At 53.1% G+C, this 21,405-nt stretch overlaps 1 protein-coding gene across 3 annotated transcripts; it reads right to left on the bottom strand.

Annotated features, from left to right (window-relative positions):
* Nucleotides 1–302: 302 nt before the first annotated feature.
* MEAK7 (MTOR associated protein, eak-7 homolog) lies at nucleotides 303–20,882 on the bottom strand. Of its 3 annotated transcripts, none has more exons than XM_045818992.1 (9): nucleotides 20,768–20,882; nucleotides 16,952–16,985; nucleotides 13,126–13,300; nucleotides 11,213–11,443; nucleotides 10,729–10,873; nucleotides 7,883–8,308; nucleotides 4,239–4,357; nucleotides 2,531–2,710; nucleotides 303–1,994 (listed from the first exon to the last, which is right to left on the bottom strand). In XM_045818992.1, exons 3-9 carry the CDS (start codon nucleotides 13,273–13,275, stop codon nucleotides 1,881–1,883), a joined length of 1,365 nt encoding a protein of 454 aa, XP_045674948.1. In that variant the 5' UTR covers nucleotides 13,276–13,300; nucleotides 16,952–16,985; nucleotides 20,768–20,882; the 3' UTR covers nucleotides 303–1,880. The 3 variants fall into 3 exon arrangements, with proteins under 3 accessions (XP_045674948.1, XP_045674949.1, XP_045674950.1); XM_045818993.1 differs by lacking the exon at nucleotides 20,768–20,882 and adding an exon at nucleotides 17,875–17,902; XM_045818994.1 differs by lacking the exon at nucleotides 16,952–16,985 and having other exon boundaries at nucleotides 20,768–20,857.
* Between the last annotated feature and the right edge of the window lie 523 nt (nucleotides 20,883–21,405).

The raw sequence follows: 21,405 nt of genomic DNA, 5'->3' as shown, positions 1-21,405 counted from the left end.
GGGTCTCCTGGTCCCAGGCAGGGCCCGGTGCAGCAGGCCAGGGCCCGACCACGTCTGGCGCCCTAGGGGTTTGTGCACCCAGAAAGAACAGCAGGCCCACCGCCAGGGCAGCACCCCCAGGTTCCCGAACACATGGACTGAGCACCCTCCTTCCTCCTGTAAGTGCGCAGTCCTCGGAAACCTGTCTGCATCTGTGATCTGCAGTCTCGTGAGAACAAGGGCGAGGTAGGAAACAGGCACCCAGATAAAACGAAGCCCCTCTGACAGCCACAGGCAGAGGTGGCAGTAAAGGGCACTCGAGGTACAGACACCAATGGATCTTTTATTAGGAGATATTTAACTGTATTTATTTAATTTCTTTAATTCCACAATAAACTGAAGATTTAAGACCCTTCAGATTTATGGTAAGGATATCTGAGGATCCCCAAATCTTGTAACTGCTACCCCAATTAAGAAATCACATAATATCCCCGAGAAGCTTGATAATCTGGCCTCTCTTTTTTTTTTCTTTTAAGAGAGAGAAAAGGGAAACATCAATGTGAGAAAAATTGACTGGATGCCTCTTATATGAGCCCTGACTGGGAATCGAACTGGTGGCCTTCTCGTTCACAGGACAACCCCCAACCAACTGAGCCACACCAACCAGGGCTAAACTGGCTTTTCATAAGGAAAATCAACCATGACTGAATCTGTGTGTGTCACGCTGCTGCCCCTGCACACCCTCCACACACTGTCTGAGTGTGTGCTTTCCTTGTGAAGGCTGCGTTGCAGGACCCTCCTGCTCAGTCAAGGGCACTGCTAAGTGCAAAGGTGATGAGCCTCCTGGTAGAAAATGTAGAGACTTCAAAATGCAGACAGCTCAGTTTGTTATGGCTTGTAATCAGAGCAAACTCTGTAATCAAAGGTCCAAGTGCATAGCAAAAGACAGGAGGATGAGGTATACGTCTGAGGGAGGAACCCCCAGCTCCTTGAAGGAGGGGATTCTCAGTGTGTTTACAGAGTTCTTTCAGGGCTGGGAGGTGGCAGCTCTGCTCGCCAGCCCACCCCGCGGAAGCCCAGCCCACCTAAGTGGTTGCCAGCATTTCAGGACCTCTGGGGTGTGTTCAAAGAGAGCCCAGGCTGTGGAACCGCCAGCCCTCCCCTGTGGGGACAGCACTGCTCAGGGAGCTGATCCTGGCAGGGGCGAGTCTGGAGGCCGGGAACCCAGGCCGTGCTGCAAGCCCCTCACCGCTAATGTATGCGACAGGCCACACAGGGCCTCCAAACATCCCCACACTAGATCAGCAACAGAAACCCAACTTTGCCTCTCCGTCTCATTTTCCCATTTGCTCGTGGCACCGACTCCTTTAAAAACAGCCGAGAAGGCAGATACGGACCTTATCATAAACACCTAGTGAAAACCAGTGCCACTTTTAGCTCCAAAATCTTCGACTATTTCCCCCTATTAACACATTGAAAAACATTGAGATTCCCATTCAAACGCCTCTGTCCTTTACCAGTCAAAACGGAAGTCAAGGCACTGTAACTGGGAAGGCCTGGCGAGAAGCTGAGAGACCCCCAGCGAGGGGAACCTCCTATACACAAGAACTCTATGCCCATCAAATGCTGATTCCATCAGAGGTCCCAAATGTCTCCGTGTCTTTGCATTTCAGTGGTCTAAATTAACAAAGTGTAAGAGCTAAGCTGCTGATTTGACACTCAGGTTACCTGGGAGGTATATCCGCTAATCATCAGGGGAATTTTACTGTCCCCATTGAGCACGTCCAGGACAACCTGGACATGGCCAGTGCAGCTCTGTGTCAAAGCCAGTGCGCACAGGATGGGGACAAGGTGGGCAAGTTGTGTGCTCTCATCCAGGGGGTCGTGCTCCGGGCTCCTCCTCACTCCTGGTCGGGGACTTGTCGGAGCCCATCGCTGTGGCGAGTGTGCCCACTGATCAGCAGCACGACCTGGGCCTCAGGGTTCGAATCGAGAACGCTCTTCTTGCTGGCGGCCTTGGGAGAAAGGGGAGTGGGTGAGTTCAGTGACCAGTGACGTGCAGCACAGAACAGGCAGCGATGCTGTGCTGGTTTCGAGCTTACTAGCGTGGATTGATATCCCACTGGGGCCACAAGGAAACGTGGTGGGGACCCTGGCTCCCTCGCTGACGCTCCCCTACCCTGGCGTGCCATCCTAAGGGGGTGACAAGGTGCAGAAGGCCCAACGATGGCTCACCGCAGAACCACGGAACGAAAAGGCACCCCGATTCTCCACATCTTGCAGATCGGGCCACCCACCCACCCAAGTTCCCACGTTGGGCAGGCCCCACTTCCCCGGCGGTTCATCCTGCTAATCCCCCGCCACCCCCTCCCTCACCCCGGTGACCCCGACAGGACTCTGCTGTGCACCCACTGGCACCTCTCTGGCCAGCTGAGAGTGTCCACGGAAAATGACAGCTGATGGAAACAAACTTGGAATAAACTGTCTCTAGACGCTTCCATCCAGTAAAAGGGGTAAGGCCGAGAAAGTAGAGAAACGGCCCCATGCTCACCGGCTCCGTCTCGGGGGCGTCTCCCACTGCCCACACCTCCATCTTCTCAAACCGGAAGTCCTCCTGGGCTGACAGCTGAGGGCTGTTGTACGTGGTGCACGTGGGCTTGGCCTTGCTGTGTCCTTTCCCAAAGTCAACGTCGATCCACAGCCCGAAGTAATTATGCTGCCCGCCCATGCCCTGCGAAGGGAAGGCCATCAGCACCTCCTCGGCCTGGATATCAGCCTCCAAGCCCACATCAGCCTTAGGTGCCAGTCTGAGAGGAGGGTGGATGAGAAATGATTGTAATTTTCTTCTTTTAACTCTGAAATATATAGATTGGGGTAATTTATATATCCCATTACAAGTTATTAGAATAATCATCGAGGGGTCCAGATTCCCAGCTCACAGCTCTTTCTCATGGGGCTGCGCTGGCTGACAGCAGAGGACAGAGAAGGCACACCATCAGGGCCCGGAGAACGCGGTGACAGAGACCCTGCAGGCAGGGACACTCGTCCCACACAGGCCAGGGCACTGGGCTGAGGGCGTGAGCCCCTCTCTCCGCAGTGTGGCGCAAGGAGAGGAAACAGGGAGCAGACCAGGGGGCGACGCAGGGCTGTTCCGCCACCACCCGCCACACTGCTGGCTCTAAGCTCGTGGCGATGAGGACAGAATTGCTGCTCCTCCTCCCCGATCACTTGTCCGGGTGCCTCCTCGTGTCCCGGATGGCCTGGAACTACTTTTGAACAAGAGACCAAAGCAAGAAAATAGAGTTGATTCTCAGAGCTGCTTCTCTCCCTCAGACTAATTATTGGTGATTCCTGGGGACCTACTGGGTGCTGCTCCTGAGGCCAAAGCCCTTGCCCCTGTAGTCACCAAACTGCCCTTTCTGGGAGGTGTCCAGGGGGGTCCCCAGGCAGCCCCGGGGGAGGCACACAAAAGCCTGGAAAGGAGCACAGGGGGACATTCTCCATCCTGCCGCGGGGGACCGGCCTTCCTGGCCCCTGGCTCTGCAAGTACAGGGCTGGAAGTTCCCACGAGTGTTTTGTTAAGAAGCAGAGAAAAAAAACTGGCTACAGTGCTGGCAAGAGACCCACTTCCCACCACACTTAGCTGGCTTGCAGGTGCTGGGCTGGTGTGTGTGTACATGGGTGCCTGGCGCAGCCCCTTACCTCACCCTGCCCCCTCTCCCACCCCAGCCCCTCTGCCTGCCATTGGCCTTTGCCCTCATCCTCCTCTTCCTGCAGCTCAGCCTCCAGGCTGGAGCACAGAGCAAATAGGAGGTATGGCCACCCCAGCTGGAGCTCCGCACACTGTTTTGTGAGTCACTGTTGACAGCTCCCCATGGGTCCAGGGCGCCTAGCCCTGGGCGTGCCCCTCCCCCTGCTCCTCCCCCAGACAAGTGGCAGGGCAGCAGGGCCTGGTGACAGGTCTGACACTAATGACATGTCCAGCAATGAAGGCCATAGGCCAACCATCTGATCACCAAGAAAACTGGTCAAATCCACCATTTGCACACAAAACACCAAAACACCCCAAGAGAGACTCCGCCCTTCCACAGGAGAAATTCTGTCCTAGTTGGGAAACCCAGGCAGAATGAAGGGAACATGGCATGCCCGCATGACCCAATGCACGCAGTGCCCCTGAGGTGTCGGGAAGTGTCAGCCTGGGCACACCACCAGGATGGACGCCACTAGGCGGGACATCCCGGCCCTTCCCCAGTCCTCACCAGTCCGTTTGGGATGGTCTGCTGCCCCTGATTCAGGTACATGTAGTGGTCGTTGTAGCCCGTGCAAGTGTGCACAGCCATGCGGGGCGAGATGGAGAATAAGAAGCATCTGTCGTCCCCTGAAAATGACCAGAGCACAGACGAGCAGGATCACCAATCTGAGCCGCACAGGGAGAGGCAGGGGGTGCAAACAAGCCGCTGCTCTGAAGGCACAGCGGCGAGGACCGTCACACGGGTCTCCAGATGTGCCCTGAGCTCACACCCACCCGGGGGCTCAGCCATCGCAGACCCGTGGGTGGTTCCCAGGCGGCACAGAAGACAGGGCCCTGGAGGATGAGCTGAGGGCTCGAGGGTGAGAGTGACAACTAAAAATAAAACGACGTCTGCTTGCTGGGGACATTTTTTCGCTCTTGCCAGAGAAGCAGAGATGGGGACTCTGCTCGCTGTCCATCAGAAGAATGCATCCCAGTCAGGAGAGGCAGGTGCCCCCTTAACTGAGGAGCAAGGAGGCTGGCGGTCACTCCAGGATTTTAGAAGCAATGAGCTACCTGGTCCCACCCTGCTGCCCCCAATGCTGGGCGTGGCATCACTCTGCTTTGCAACCCCAAGGCTGTCTTTCAGCCAATGTATACTCGGTCCCAACGCTAAGCAAGGCGATGGGGCCACAAAGCAGAGGCCCCTCAGCTGCCATGGACCCCACTCTAGGCCCTCAGTGGGCCAGCCCTCAGCAGGGAGGCCGCATGAGGGAAGTCTTCCTAGGACGAGGCGTGAGGACCTGTGGAGTCAGTATTACCTGTAAAAACGTCATGCCAATGGTGAGGCTCCGCCTAATGCTCACAGCAGCGATATGTGACACCCCCGCTGGGACACAGCTTACACCCTGCTTTCCCACAACACCGTCTCCCATAATTCCGGGGAGCCAAGGCCCGCTGAAACCAGCACCCTGCCCAGGACCAGGGCTGGACTGCTGAGGCTCTGGGTTCAGTCCCAAGCCAAGGCCTGTCATCTGCACCACAGAGACAGAGCAAAAGTGAAGTGACCCTGAGTCGGTCACTTCAAGTCTCAAACAAAAGGGATTGTTTCCAAGACCTATGGACAAGAACGCTTTCAGAGTCGGGTCTGGTTTTGACCCGACTCTGGTGCAAGGCTGCCCTCTGCTGGAACTCCAGCCCGCATTTCAGAACAGAATGAACTCAAGTTGGGGAACTTGGTAACTGCATGTTTTCCACGGTTCTTCAGGAAGAGGAATTCTGCATGTTAATAAAACATTAGGCCCAGCAGCACTAACCTGGAGTTAATATTAAAGGAGCTGGAAGAAGTGAATGTTTTGTCTGTAAAAGTGATTCTCAGGGTTTTTTTCCTGTTTCTAAAACACAGCCTCCAACCACACAGAGAGAGAGCCGCTGGCTCGTCACTCCCATAAAGCCTGGAAGCGGCACGGCGGGGAGGATGCGCCACTCCCTGGGACGCCGTGACAAGGAACGGTGGGTGTGCAGAGTGGGGCTGCTGCAGGCCCGAGGCCGTGGCCCCAGGAAGGCCTGCTTCCAAGGCTGGCCCTCGGCTGGTGTTGGGGCGCTTGGAATTCAGGAGGGTCCCCGCCACCCCCAGAACTGACCAGAGTGGCTCCCTGGGCCCAACTGTTCGTGCAAACAGAGGGACTGGTGCCGAATGCCTGCTTCCCCTGGGAGTCTGGGGTGTTGGGACGAGCCCGGCAGAGGGTGCTCACGTGACCGGCCCCCAATAACACCCTGGGCGCCGAGTCCCTACTGAGCTTCTCCGCTGGACAGCACTTCACGATGTCATCACAGCTCGTTGCTGGGGGGTCAGCACGTCCTGCATGACTCCCCAGGGAGGGGACTCTGGGAGCGGATGCTGGGAACCCCACAACTTCATCCCACACGCTGTTCCCTGTACTGGTCTCGCTCTGCGTCCTCTCACGGAAATGAGCCGTGGCTGTGAGCACAGCTTTATGCTGCGTCCGTGAGTGCTGCCAGTGAATCACTGACGTGTGGGTGGTCTGGGGGACCTCTGACACAGTGGGAAAGAGCTGGTAACAGCACCTGCATTTATGATCTGGAACATTCTAACACCCAGAGAAAATAAAATCCTAGAAATAGTAGGATCTCCAGAAAGGAGGTACCCAACCTTCCTCTCATGATTCCGTCCACCCCTCCTGGACAAAGGGGCTGCCACCGCTGCTCAACCCTCTCCAGTGATGGCAACCCTGCACCTGGACACGGCTCCCCCGCTGACAGATGCTCTGCCTAGCGGAGGAAAGACAGGAATGATTCCAGAGGTATGCATGCAGCCTGACAGAGGACCACAGGGAGCGCATGGCCCTCAAGTGGTTGGGAAGGCTTCCTGGAGGAGGTGACCCTGGGCTGAGTCCCAACAAGAAGCTGGTTATGCAAACAGGTGGAGGAGGGAGAAAGCAGCACATGCCAAACCCGAGACAAGGGGAGCAGAGCCTGTTCTGGAAACCGCAGGAAGTTCGGTGGGACTCAGCAGAGATGGCAGGGGGACCGGAGCGGGTGGTGACAGGAGAGATAAAAGGTGCACCACCCTGAGGGCTGGGGGATGGTCTGTTAAAGGGTTTCCAGGAGAAGAGCTGGATATGGCAAATGGGTTGAGGGGGCAAGACTAAAAGCAGAGGCCAGTGAGAAGGCAGCTGCACTGCACCGCTGAGGGCGAGGCAGCGAGAGGAGGCGGGAGGGACACAGGCAGAATGGGTGGGAACTGAGGACCACCTGGTTAGGAAGTACAGTCTCCGCCCAAGAGGCCTCCCCCCTCCACCTTCTGACTCTCAGGTCCCTGGCTCCTCCCTTCCACTCACCCAGCCAGGGAGGGTATTAACCCCTGCCCAGAATTCACTGGGCCCATGGGAGTGAGAGCAGGACTGCACTTGGTCTCTCAGAGTCACTAGGAAAAGTCCTTCATGTCACAGCTGCTGGCCCCGAGGAGCTCTACCGAGAACACAGACTCAGGCAGCAGGGCCACACATCGTGGGACAGGCAGTGACTGCAGACCCTAGGAAGGCAGTTTCACCCAAGTCTGCCCAGCACGTGGGCATTTTCCACAATGGTCCTTTAAAAATGTTTACCAGAGCATTTTCCCCGAGGAAGGGGAATAATTCGCTTAGAGCTATTCATTCGCTGCACTGGAGATCCCACAAAAACTCCCCAACTCCAGCAAAACCACAAAGCCAAAAACCATGGCAGAAGCAGCAAAGCAGACACACAGGGGGTCCTAGGGAAGGAAGATGATCCCGTGAGAGAAGACACCCCATCTGAAAGAACCCCACATGAGGCACCCACAGCCCCGCCACTCCCACGGCCGGGACCTGGCACCATCTAATAAACCTAGTATCTGGGGTGAGCACACCTGTCCTGCTTACCCGGCCCCATTGTCAGAATCAGAAAGCAATCCGTGAAGCGCTCACCCACCACAGAGCAGCATCACGTTTCACGTTCCCCCCAAGTCGCCTAGACAAGCCCTTGGAGGAGACGATAAAAGAAATGCACACATTCTTCCTGACACTTGTGCCCCTAGTCCGGGCTCAGAGGCCCCCATGCTGCAGCCATCTGACCGGGACACCTAACACGTGCTGTGTTACCCCTGGGTTTCGGTGGCCGAGCCAGTCTTACCTTGAAACTGAGGCTTGATCGCCCAGGAGCAGGAGGCAAAGCCACCGAACACGTGGCCGTCACAGTCCTCGAGGAGCAGCACGCAGGGCCCCTGGCGGGGGATGCGCCCGCAGAGCTGTGCGAAGCTGTGCCCGTGGAGCTTGGATGAGAACAGCAGGTGCCAGCGGTGCTGCCGCTCCCTGGGCAGGTGGGAGTTGACATAGATGACCGACAGCACGTCCAGGACACTCTCAAACTCCTGGCCCCGGTCCACTTCACGCTGGGGGACCAGAGTGGCCAGATCGAGGGACGACTGCAGGAGGAAGCCTCTGTGGATGACCACACTCAGGAATGTGGGCACCAGGTGGACCCTGTACACCCAGTCCTCGATCACAGCTGGGTCACAGTCACAGTCCAGGTGCTGAGGCCCCAGCAGCTTCTTGCCGTCTAGGGGAGGGGAAAACAGTATTAGCGGGTGATTACGTCTTCTTCTATCTACTCGCCGAAACCTGCACCGTCCAACACGGGAGCCTCGCATGGCCTCTGAGCGTGCGACACACGGCCCGTCTGAACTGAGACATGCAGCAACAAGTGGGAAATGCACACCCAGTTTCAAAAACTTGGTATGGAAAAAAATAATGTAAAAATATCTCAATCTTCTTTGATTGACTGATTGCCAATGTTAAATTATATTTTGGACGTATTATTAGTCAATTTCACTTGTTTCTTCTTATTAATATGGCTACTAGAATACTTAAAATTCCACGTGTGTGTTACTTTGGTGCATGAATCACATCTGCTGGATGGCGTGAGTCTAAACAATTTAACGTCAGCACTCCTGCTGTTTTCCCCTCCCAGCTGCATTGCAGAGGCCCTGGAGAGACAGCCACACCCTTGGCGAGCCCCGGGACTCTCAGCAACAGTTCCAAGCAAAGCCACTGGTCCGGGGCTTTGGCCCCAGCAAAGTCATTTGCAAAGGATGTAGAACGCATTGTCCTCGGCCGAGTCAAGGCAGTGGTCGGTAACTTACCTGGATCCCCTCAAGTTTATCAGGAAGAACAGGTTTCATTAACTACAAATTGTGCTCAGCAGTGTCGAAGCGGCATCTATCATCCCGTTTTCTGTCCCTTACCTACTGAGAGTGAAGGTGATGCACTGGTGACACCAGAAGACAAACTAGGGGCACTTGATATACATTATGTCATTCTTTCCAAGTTCTGAATACCTCACTTAAATGAAGTTTTGAAATATAACCCAAATTGCATTTTTCAAATTTAAATGCAATTTTCAAATTGCATTTAAAAAGTCCAGCTTTATAATAAAACAGTAACACTTGTATAAAACAAGTCTACCTTGCACAAAAATGCCCCAGAGGGTATTTTTAAACCCCAAGTAAATTTACCCCTGGCTGGTGTAGCTCAGTGGATTGAGCTCCAGCCTATGAAGCAAAGGGTCGCCAGTTCAATTCCCAGTCAGGGCACGTGCCTGGGGTTGCAGACCAGGTCCCCAGTAGGGGGTGTACAATAGGCAACCACACATTGATGCTTCTCTGCCTCTCTTTCTCCTTCCCTTCCTCTCTCTCTAAAAATAAATAAAACCTTAAAAAATTTTAAACATATACTGTTTCTCACTCAACAATAACAGAATTCACATTTTTCTCAAGTGTACATAAAACAATCTGAATGTGAGATCATCAAACACGACTCAGTAAATTTAAAAAGACTGCAATTATGTAACATATGTTCTTCAACCACAAAACAATAAACTTATCAACCAGTGACAGAAGGCAATTTGGGACACACACAAACCTGCAGAAATTGAATGACAGACCACCACATGGCAAACAGGCCGAGTAGAAATCATAAGGGAAGCTAGAAAATTCTGAGAATGAGTGAAAACAAAAACACAATATACCGAATCTTACAGGAAGCAATGGGAGCAGTGTTTAGAGGGACATTTATAGTCACAAAAGCCTATGTTAAAAAAGAAGAAATCTCAAATCACTACCCTTACCTTCGAGCTTAAAAAACTAGAAAGATGCCCTGGCTGGTGTGGCTCAGTGGACTGAGTGCCAGCCTGCGAACCAAAAGCTCACTGGTTTGATTCCCAGCCAGGGCACACACCCGGGTGCCAGCCAGGTCCCTAGTGTGGGGGTGTGTGAGAGAGGCAACTGATGGATGTATCTCTCTTTCTAATCCCTTTCCCCTCTCTCTAAAAATAAATAAATAGCCCTGGCTGGCACAGCTCAGTGGATTGAGCTCGGGCTGTGAACCAAAGTGTCCCAGGTTCGATTCCCAGTCAAGGTACATGCCTGGGTTGCAGGCCATGGCCCCCAGCAACTGCACATTGATGTTTCTCTCTCTCTCTCTATCTCCCTCCCTTCCCTCTCTAAAAATAAATAAATAAAATCTTTTAAAAAATAAAAAAACTAGAATGGTGACCAAAATAAACCTAAAGGTAGCAGGAGGAAGGAAACAGAAGGCTTGGGTGAAAGTAAACGAAATAGAGAGTAGACAAACAACAGAGAAACCCACAAAACTAAAGCTGGCTCTTTGAAAATATCGACAAAATACAGGCAAACGCTTAGCTAGACAGACCAAGAAAAAAAGAGGAGACTTAAATGACTAAAGTCAGCAGTACGTGTGGGGACATCACCACTGACCTTGCAGAATAAGGATTATAAGGAAATACTATGAGCAGTCATATGCCAATCAAATTAGACGATCTAAATAGTCTCCCCAAGGAGGAAGACTCACGCTTGCAGATTTCAGAACTTTACCGAAAGGCTACGGTAGTTGGGACAGTGTGGGGCCACTCCATGTGGCCACCCAGGGCTCAGCGCGATCGCGCACACGCAGGGCACTTGCCTGCAAGCTTCATCTCGGAGAACAGCTGAGCAGCCAGGACCCTGGCCCTGGGCGGGGGGCCTGGGGCTTTCTTCTGAGTCCAGCCTCTCAGCTCCTGTCTGTGGGTCAGCACGTGCGCCACAGAGCCAACGAGATCCTCTGTAAACTTGAAGATCACAATTTTACCATTAATGACCTTTCTGCCATGAACGGTGACCTATGTCATATCAAGAAGGGGAAGAGCATTTTAACTCTTGAATGTCAACTACAATGGCTCTCTGTGGGAAAAGATAATGGAACTTAGGTAGTTACTCATTTTTCTAATGACACCAGTGGCTAGTCTGGTTTTGCCAAGGCCTTTGTCCAGGAGTTCTGACCTCAACCAGTTAAGTGATCTAGGGTTCCCCAAAGTTGGACAGCTCTGTGATGCCTCCACCCCACGTCCCCCACCTGAGGACACCGAGACTACTTGGGGTGGCTGCACTGGTCCTCGTGGCCTTTCTACCTTTTGGATTTCTCTTGCTTTCACAGGACCACCTGTGGCAGAAACCATCTTCAGGATCATGAGACTCTTCTCCTTGGAGTTCCCTTTCAGCAGGTGGGACATCGCCACTGTGAACTGCTCCCGGGAGACACTCCCGCTGGGCCCCTTGGCCTGTCCCGTCACGTCAACCCTCCGCATGCCGTCGTACAGTCTGATGACCATCTCTGGGGGGAGAGCTTCCCCAATGTGGCTCTGTGGAGGACAAGCAGGAGAAAAGGCTAGACGGGGTACAAGTTAAACATGGTGACAAGGGGACCAAGGCCAACCACGGCCACGCCAGGACGCTTCCGCCGGCACACGGCCTCCCTAACTCCCCACGTGGACCCTCTCCCCCTCCCAAGGCATCACACCACATCACACACATAACATGACCTGGCTCGAGGCTCATCTTGGCCACCAGGTTCTCCCACAATCTGTTCCCCTATCTCCAAACTCTCCAGTCTCCCCAGGTTGGCCGTGTCATCCCTGCCTGTGGCCAGCACCTGCCCTTCGCTCTGCTTAGACCATCTCCTTCATCCTACACTGACAGCTGCCCTCTGCATGTCTGAATGTAGGAACAGATGGTGCATATGTCTATTTATAGCTAAACTGGTCTCTATACTGCAGACTCCCAAATACATTAAGCCAGCTTTCATTTCTTATCTCAGTTCTTTGTGCTCGATATGCATTTTTAATTAATTTTTATTTAAATTTAAAATCTAGTTCTTATTGTCTTGCCAATTACATCCTGTAAATATTGCTTTCCTTTTGATCAACATCAGACCAGATTTGGTCCAGGGATTAAAAACAAACGGTGAGAGAAAGCAAATCACGAACGTCCATCGTAGGTTACTGGATTCTCCGGTGACAGCTCCGCCTACACCGTTCGTGACACGTCGGTATTCCAAGATTTCATGAAGCTGCTTCCCACCTGACTTCTCAGAAAAAGCATCTCTAGTTCTGTTGGTGTTTTCAAAATTCTACCAGAAAAGCAATCTTAAATTCCTTTTCATAGGAAACTTTATACAGTCACCAAGGTTCTCTGATCAATTTTACCCATATCTATCTCGATGAACACTTACGCACGTTGCCACCAACTCTGCAGTCGAGCTCTTAACCGGCCGGGCTGGGTCCGTCTGCCCCAGGGTGCCAGGGGGCCAGGCCGACAGGGTGGCTCTAGTTGTGCACACACACATATACCACACCGCCGTGACCCACACGACCTCCCTGGCCAGTTCGCTCATCCGTACAGAGTGGGCATGCTGGGGGACCCCCAGGGTCCATCAGCTCCCGTTCCACCTGTTCCAAGAAGAGGAGGCACTAAAGTGCCTTCCCACGATGCCTCCCTCCCACGGCCCAGCATGATGGGCTGGTGCCGTCTCTCTGCCAGTGTCTCGCCTCAGCCTGAGCACTCAGGACAGGCAGTTAAAAGCCCCATGGAACAGGACGAAAAGTTGGGGAAACAGGAAGTTTTAACTCCTTGTCAGGGGAACCTTGACTTTGAAACATTATTCTGTTAGGAGCACCATAGGATTCCTAGGACAGCAATCGCCTACACATCCTTAAGGCAAAGAGACACTTGAACTTCGAGGTTACTGGACCCACGAATCCCGGTCTGTCACCGGAGGGCAGTCAGGAGACAATGGTCAGGGGTGGGGAGCAGGGCCGGCCCTTCGTCCGACCTCAAGTCAGAAGCGTGGTCTGAGGGCAGAGCAGCGTCGCTGTGGCCGGGGCCACAGTGGCCCGCAGAGGTGGAAGGAGCTCCTGTCTGGCTCTCTACAGAAAACCAGCTTTTTAAAGGTTAGTCTTACAGAAATGGAAAGCCGGTTTGGGCCCATGGGCCGTAGTTTACGGACTCTAGACTAAACATTAACCGATGACCACCATGCTCTTGCCTTCAGTGCCTTCAGGGAGAAGGATCTGGGTGAGGTGCTTGAGCTGCTCTTCTCCGACAGAGCCCCGAACACTCTGTCCACCTCGGCCCGCTCCTCTGGGAGAAACTGCGAACCAACATTCGGCTCTGAGCAGCTCCCATTGTTCCCCATCCTTCCTCGTGTCTGCCAGGGCTCTCTGCGGAGGGGAAAGACAGCAAGTTAGACAGAAGAATCAAAATGTCATAATCATGGAAAACAAACATTGCTAATTATACGATCAAGTTAATAAATATTGACTTAGCTGCAAAATGCGGTTAAAACACACCAGAGCTATGTGATGCTGTTTCAACGTGATGGAACTTAATAGCCAAGAAAAACAAGTGTGACAACCTGGTCCTGATTTCTATGATCTCTGAGAACATGTTCATAACTGCCAAACAGTTTAGATTTCTCTATTTTAAAGCACAGTTCCCAAGCTAATATAATTAAAAGGTAGGGGGGAAAAATCAGCATTTTAATCTAAATATTCATTTTTCAAAAAACCTGAGTTGAAAATAATCTGTTGCCTGGATGATCACATACATGTATTTGAATAAAATCAACATCTTTGAAAATATCATGTTCAGCCCTGGCTAGTGTGGCTCAGTGGATTCAGTGCCAGCCTGCAAACCACAAGTTTGCTGGTTCGATTCCCAGTCAGGGCGCATGCCCGGGCTGTAGGCCAGGTCCCCAGTAGGGGGTGTGCAAGAGGCAACCACACACTGACGTTTCTCTCCCTCTCTTTCCCCTCTCTCTAAAAAAATTAAAATCTTTTTTTAAAAAGTACCTTAGAAATAATGCTCAATGTCACTCATAATGAAAGGAAATGTAAATTTTTAAAAATATTTTATTTATTTATTTTTTAGAGAGGGAAGGGAGGGAGATAGAGAGAGAGAGAGAAACATCAATGTGCGGTTGCTGGGGGTTATGGCCTGCAACCCAGGAATGTACCCTGGCTGGGAATCGAACCTGGGACACTTTGGTTCCCAGCCCGTGCTCAATCCACTGAGCTACGCCAGCCAGGGCTAGGAAATGTAAATTTTTTAAAAAAAGAAAATACCATGGGCAAAGGGAACATACCATCTCACAGGTTTTCCTCTGTGATCATGGCTCTGCCTCCTACTAGCTGTGTAGGCATGGACAAGCTAGAGAAAGTCGGTGCCTCCATTTCCGCATTTCTAAAACAGCAATAATCACAGCCCTACCCCAGAGATTGTTGCCTGGATGATTGTTGCCTTGTGATAACTTAACAAGATGAATTATCCAGCCACTGAGCTCAGGAAGGTTTGCGGTGACTAGTACCCAAAGGCAGGTGACCACTGGTGACATCTGATGACCTTTGTTCATTGTCACAGACCTCATTACAGAAAGGGGTCAACCGTTAACAAATCCGTGGGCTCAAAGGAGAAAGCACATTCAAATGAAACAAATCTCTTAAGGGGCAAGTCCTGTGACTCCTTAATTCTCATCCTAAAACTTAACCTGGAAACTGGCATTGGTGAAACTGCTAGAGAGACAAGCACCCCACAAACCTAGTCAACGCCAGGGTCAATAGGCTCCCACGGGACAGTGAGGGAGGGCCAGGCCACCTTCAAGGGCTCAGAGAGTGAACAACAGGCCCATTGAGCCCTAGTTGTGCAAAACTTCAAGGGGAGCCCTGGCTGGTATAGCTCGGTGGATTGAGCGCGGGCTGCAAACCAGGCATCGCAGGTTTGATTCCCAGTCAGGGCACATGCCTAGGTTGCAGGCCATGGGCCCCAGGAACCGCATGTTGATGTTTCTCTCTCTCTTTCTCTCTCCCTTCCCTCTCTAAAAATAAATAAATAAAATCTTTAAAAAAATACTTTATTTCCTTATTAAAAAAAAAAACTTCAAGGGGAAATGGGGTACCGCTGGGATCTTTCCTTTCCTTTTATTGAGGTGAGATTCACCTAACAGGAAATTCACCGTTTTAAAGGACAGAATTCAGTGCATCTAGCGCATTCCTGGTCTTGTGCAAACACCACCTCTACAGAGCTTCAGAACATTTCCTTCACGTCCTAAAGAAACCCCGTAGCCATCACCAGTCACTCCCCAGCCCACTCCCCCTCGCCCCTGGCAGCCACTAGTGTGCCGCCTCTGTGGGATCTGCCTGCGCTGGGCTTCTCATGTAAGTGGAGTCATACACATGTGTTCTTTTGTGACTGGCTCATTTCACTCAGCAGAATGTTTCCAAGGCTCAGCCATGTTACAGCGGGTGTCAGCACTTCGTTCTTGTTCGTGGCTGAGCAATATTCCAGTGTGTGAAGGTACCACATTTGGTTTATCCATTCATCTGTGGGCAGACATTTAAGTTCTTTCTACCTTTTGGGTGTTTGTATACACACGTTGATGGCAGCACTATTCACGTGTACTTGTTTGAGTGTCCGCTTTCACATTTTGAGGGGACAGGCCTTGGAGCGGGACTGCTGGGTCCTATGGTAATCTGATGCTGAACTTTTGAAGAACCACCAAACCATTTTCCATTTTCCATTCCCAGCAGCAAAGCACATGTGTTCCAATTTCACTATACCCTCTCCAGCTTCCTTGTACTTTTTTCATCTTTTTTATCTCTGCCATCCTGGCAGGGGGACCATCTGCCCTGCACAGGAAGGCTCTAGCAGAAGGCTCCCTGGAGACAGACTGTGGCACACTCACAGAGGCTGGCTGGAAACGAGGGCTTATGCATCCTAGTTCAGGGCTATCACTCATGGGCCGTCTGATCTAAATGCTTCCACGCTCAGGTTTCTCATAGGCGAAGAGCCAAGAAGGAAACCTCAGGCCCTGGGCTCAAGGTCCAGCCTGCACGAGGCTCTCCTCATCTCTAGCACACAGTCAGTGGGCAGCACCAGCTGCCTCATGGTCCCCGCCAGGGGTGCAATCCGAACGGCCGTGCCAAGGCAGACCTGTCTGCTACGGTCAATCTGCTAAGAGCCCCAAGAGACAACCTGATCACTTAGGACCGGACTGGGAGATGAGACGGCAGCATGTGGTTTTTAAACACAGCAGAGAGGAGGACAGTGTGCAAAGCGAAGGGCGAAGGAGGGCACTAACAGCACGGATTCTGCAGTTCATGTCCTACATCCCACGCGCAGCATGCGTTACAGAGCATCCCAAGGCCATGGAGAACTCAGAATAAAAAATACGTCCACGCCCAGTGGCTAAAGATGAGTGAGAACCTGTGTGGTCAAAGCTGCACATCCAAGCTGCTGCAGTGAGGTAGCGTGGGGGGCTTGGGACAGTGTGGGAGCTGCCTTCTTGGGAGGGTCGCAGCAGGGAGGGTGCAGTCCGGATTGGCTGCGAGTCAGAGACTGGGTGTCTCAATGATGTTTCACAAAGATGCAGGAAGAACAGAAAGGGGCTAAGATGAGGAAGGACACCACCCTGCTGGTGTTTACCAGGAATGGGGGGGTGGGGTTTCTTTGGGGAGCTTGCTCGGTGGTCTTCTCTTTGTCTACACAGCGTCTATCACTGGCAAACCATGAGGGCATTAGTCAAAAGTGCTTCTAGGTTCATACTCCCCACCACACACGCACTCACACACACTCACACACACTCACACACACCCCGGGGAAATTCAAATCACTCAAAATCTGTGTTAATTTGACAGGTCGGCAAAAAATTTGTCCTATCTTGCTATTCTGCTGAAACCCTGAAAAGGGTAGACGGATGAAAATGCACCCTAGTGAATTCATTCCATTCTCAGATGGAGTTTTCATACCAACGGTCATACTTTTTCACTTGCTCTAAAGCACCTAAAGGTTGTGACGTGAGAAGGCCCACGACTTACCTAGATGCTGGAAGAGATGAAATCTTCCCAGCACCTGGGAGGGAAAGGGTTTTGAGACGTTAGCACAGCGTCACATCAAAGCCGAACTCTCGAGGCCGCACCCACCCCAGGCGGGCTCCCGAGGTCAAGGCTGTGTGTAGTCCCCCTGGGGCATCAGGCGCCTTTCCCTCTGGGCAGTTCCTTTCTGCCCCTTGTCTGGCTCAGCGGGCTGGCCCTCCCTGGCCCCCTTGCACGCCTCACCATCAAACCCGGCCTTCGGGTTCCAAGACCACCCAGCACTTGTGATTTTCCTAGAACTGACTGTTGCCTTCACAGAAACGAAGACACACCCATCCTTGCGCATTCTGCTTGCTCCCCATCCCCCACCCCAGCACTCTGGTTCATGCCTAACTGGTTGGCCAGAATTTGAAAGTCACAAAAGAGACTGCCCCACAGCCACCTGCCCAGCCCCTACACCAACCTGGCGTGCACGCAGGCATGGGGAAGTGCCTGTCCAATCGCTGTGTCATTCCTTGCTGGTCTCTCAGGCAGACCAACCCATTTTCCCACTACCCTGTGGGTTCCCGTGGGTAAATCCCAGGCGGCTGCTCTGACCCAGGTCCTGAGAAAGCCTGAGCACCCCACGTTCAGCTCCTATGGGATTTGCTGTCATGGGCCCACAGTACTCAGGGGCTCTTTGGATAAATGCCTCCCCCTCTACCACTCACAGTGGGATGGCTCCAGGATGCCTCACCTCTGTAGCCCACAGCCCACCAGGCCTAGGCCATGGCAGGGACTCAGCACATACAAGGCAGCGATTCACCCCAACCCAAAGAACACAAGCCCAGAAGCCGCCAGCGAGAGCCTACAGCAAGGACGAGATCTCAAAACACCACCACCTCCGACTTCTCCTTAAAAAACACGAAGACATCTAAACATCTCACCTCAGATTCCCAGGATCCTGAGAAAGCTTCCTCTCTGCTCGAAACCAATGATATGCTCTCCTAGGGGGATACCAGCCTTGTTAAGGGGTTTTTCACCCTCTGCCTTACTGACTGGGGCTAAAAGGCTGCCAACATCTCAATGCCGTTGCTCAGAAGTCTCCACATGTTCCATGACTGTGGGATCCCTGCACCCAGGGGTTGTGCCACTCAGGGGCACCTCCCGCAGGACACTTCCTGATATCAGCACACGCATCTATTCCTTCAATAAACAGCCCGGCATCTCCTGGGCCTGGCCCATCAGAGAGAGCAGGTGACACAGAGAAGTTTCAGGCAGGCCTGGACCTGCAGGAGTGCCCTGTTTCACAGGGAAAGACAAACAAGTGCTGCAGGGATCGGTGTGGTTCGGGTGAGAACACGGGAGTCAAGACATGTTCCTGTTGGGTCTCCGGGCACCCACTGGGGGTTCACCTGGGAAGTGGGGTCGGTGAGTAAATGTGTGGGGTGAACACCAAGGTCAGTGAGGCGGGGTCTGGTGTGGGGAAAGTACCAGAAGGGGCTGCAGAGCAAGGGGGCTCTCATCAGCCCCTCTTCCAGCCCACCCCACCTCCTCTGTCCCACTGGAAATAGGTTCCTTCACTGTTGTCTGAAAACAAATCAGTATGGAGCAGCCTGGCCAGGCTTCCCAGTGCCCAGACGCTGAGAGGAGGAGCAAGCTGGGCGAGCAGCCAAGTTGGGCGGAAACGCACAGAAGAGGTGCGGACCATCACGTGGGGATAGGCACTGGGCAGGGCCAGGAGGAGATACCAGGAAAGGCCCAGGGCTACCCCAGTTTTTCTAGTAGGAAGGAGAAGGGTGTGCAGTAGCCTCAAGTAGGAGCTTCAAGCCTAAGGGAAGAGGGGCAGCCTCTAACAACAGGCCCCTACCTCTGCCCCACCTTTCTTAGTCTGCAGGGCGTTGGGGAAGGGATGCATCTCAAAACAGCTCTAAGGACAACCCCACTTCCTTTTAAAGAGGCTCTGCAAGGCCAGATGAAGTTTCAGCAATGGTACAAAGTTCCCCGGTTCATCCATCCCAGCCTTGACTGCTTTAACCATGCCAGAAATCTCTTTCATCGATTTTGCAAAGGACACGAAGGCCTGCTGTGCATCTCATTGCTCCCCAAATGCAATTTCCTAAGCTTACTTTCATTCCCTAGCAATGGCTTTCTCCTAGGCCTGCGCCGGGCACACCTCACAATGCAGGACAGACTTTTTCCTGGCAAACTGAGCATACAACCACCTTCTGCTGGCCTGAGTCTTCTGTAGGTTACTTATATCAAGTTCTCTTTCAGGAGGACACACCTGTATGTTACTTTAAGACTGCTCACACCAGCAGGTCTCAACTGGAGGCAGTTTTGTCCTCCAGGGGACATTTGGCAATGATTTTTGGTTGTTGCAACTGCGGAAGGGGTTGCTGCTAGCCTCCAGTGGGTAGAAACTAGGGGTGCTGCTAAATATCCTACAGTGCACAGGAGGATCCCCCACCACAAAAAATTACCTGGCCCAAAAGGTCAGTAGGGCAGAGGGTGAGAAACCCTGGCTTCCAGGGAGGTGGGGCCTCAGGGCAGAGGAGGGGAGCCTACACTAAACTGCACCGAATCAGATCCACAACACTCGCCTCTCAGCACAGGGGCCCTGGAGTCACGGTATAAGCAAAGAGGGGCAAATCTGAGTTCAGGTTCTCACTCTTCCTGGTTTTATGACTGGGGGCAAGTCACCAAGCCCTTTCAAACTTTAGTAAAATGGAGGAAGTGCCACTAACCCTATAATGAGGTGAGAGGATTTAATGAGGTAATAACACAGGATACTTGATTCTGCTTTCTGGAGCCAGGGACAGAAACAGATGAAGGAAAGGTGGAGTTTCTGCCTTGGAATAAGAGAAACAGCCCAGCTTGGAAGGAGCAAACTCCCTCAGTGCTGGGCAGGGGGTGGGGGGTGGGGTGCCAGGAGCCCTTTTCTGCTGAACGGACATGATGGGGTATTCAGTCAACCCTTCTCCGAGCCTCTCCAACCGGCTCCTGTTTGGGGGTGCTCTCCACCCTGGCTGGTCAACCTCCAACTCCCAACCTCCAAGGGGCCACTGTCCTGAAAGTGGTGACTGGCCCTCAGGACCCCCTTTCTAGGAAGAGTTCAACTACCTCACCTGGATAGACACATTCCGAGCCCGGCAGCCCTTCTGCAAAAGGGCAGCTTGAGCCTGAGCCAGCCTTCAGGTAGCAGTGTCCCCGCTGGTGAAAAGGTGACCTGGCCTGCCCGAGGCTGGCTTCCTGCCTCCGGAGAGCCCCACTGACTCCTCTGCAGGGGTGCGAGCCTAGAGTGCTCCCTCGTCCTCTGTCATCTAGCACTGCATTTAGTGATCAGACTCAACTAAACCTGGGGAAAAGCTGGTCGGTGTGATCAGAATACAAGAAGGAAGGTCCCTCCTCCCCCTAACCCCGTCCCGCCCCACCCCCACACACATTCCACCATAACCCCCCTGACTCCTCCTCCTGCAGAAGCTCCCGTCCCTCCCACGTCTTTACCAGTTTTATTGCTCTCCCTTCCCCCTTCCGGACAGCTGACTTCGATCCTGGGGATACACCTGCGGGCCCCTCTTATCTCCAGCACACGAAAGGCTGGAGGTGCAGGGTGATTTTTGACCTGAATGACCACAAGGAAAGACCCTCCATTCTTCGAAGTTGTCCCGCCCTCGCCCCCAACCTTCCTTCATCTAGGGGCGGGAGGCATGGGTAGCCAGGGAGGTTCAGGGCCCTGGACTCCGGGCACCTTTGCTCCAGGACCAGGGCCAGTGCCCCTGAACCCTACATCCGCTTTCAAGCCACCTCTGCCTCCCGTCGTCACCGAACTGGACTCACCTTCCCAACTTCACCGACTGGATTCGCTTTCCGCTTTCCGGTTGGGCAATCCAAGGATTTTCCCCTGAAGCGGCCAGCCCCGTTGCCAGGGGACAGCTCTGACCGGCGTCTATCTGCCGCAATCGCAGAAGTGGAGGCTGAGGGGGCGGAGTCCTGTGCAGGAGTCAGCCAATAGCAACTCACCCCATAGAGGGTGAGTAGGCCTTGGCGGGTAAGGGCGGGGCCAGGGACTGGGCGGGGCCGGAGGTGTAGGTGGGACCAGCAGTCAGTGCTGCATTCTGGCAGCTGCAAGCAGGAAGCTGCGGTTGGGAAGGAAAAGAATAATGCTGGGACAGCTGGAGTAGGAACTGGGGAAGGGACTGGAAACCGAGTCTGGAAAAGTGAGAAGCTGGTGATTCTGAAGAAAAGTCAGGGAGGCCGGCCTGGGGAGGAATCGGGTGTTTGGCCAGGAGTGCAGAACAGGAGCTGGGCTGTGGCTGGGAAGAGGTGTGCCAGAGGATCAGGTGTAGATGGGAAACCGGCTGCACGCTGGGTCTGAAGATAACCCGATAAGGGAAGTGGGCCCAAATGGAGGCATAGCAGAGAAAAAAGAAGCTGGTTACCCAGCTGCGGGACCCTCCACTACTTAGGCTCCCGTG

This window comes from Phyllostomus hastatus, unplaced genomic scaffold, assembly GCF_019186645.2.
Source record: "Phyllostomus hastatus isolate PE091 unplaced genomic scaffold, TTU_PhHast_1.1 phas_scaffold_345, whole genome shotgun sequence".
NCBI classification, from domain to species: Eukaryota; Metazoa; Chordata; class Mammalia; order Chiroptera; family Phyllostomidae; genus Phyllostomus; species Phyllostomus hastatus.
This window is presented reverse-complemented; position numbering and strand designations above follow the sequence as displayed.

Coding starts and splice junctions, on each gene's coding strand:
- MEAK7 (XM_045818992.1), bottom strand. CDS start 13,275: ATGGGGAACAATGGGAGCTGCTCAGAGCCGAATGTTGGTTCGCAGTTT. Junction 11,444..13,125: donor TCTCCCTGAAGGCACTGAAG/GCAAGAGCATGG, acceptor TGTCCTCCACAG/AGCCACATTGGGGAAGCTCT. Junction 10,874..11,212: donor AAGCAAGAGAAATCCAAAAG/GTAGAAAGGCCA, acceptor GTGATCTTCAAG/TTTACAGAGGATCTCGTTGG.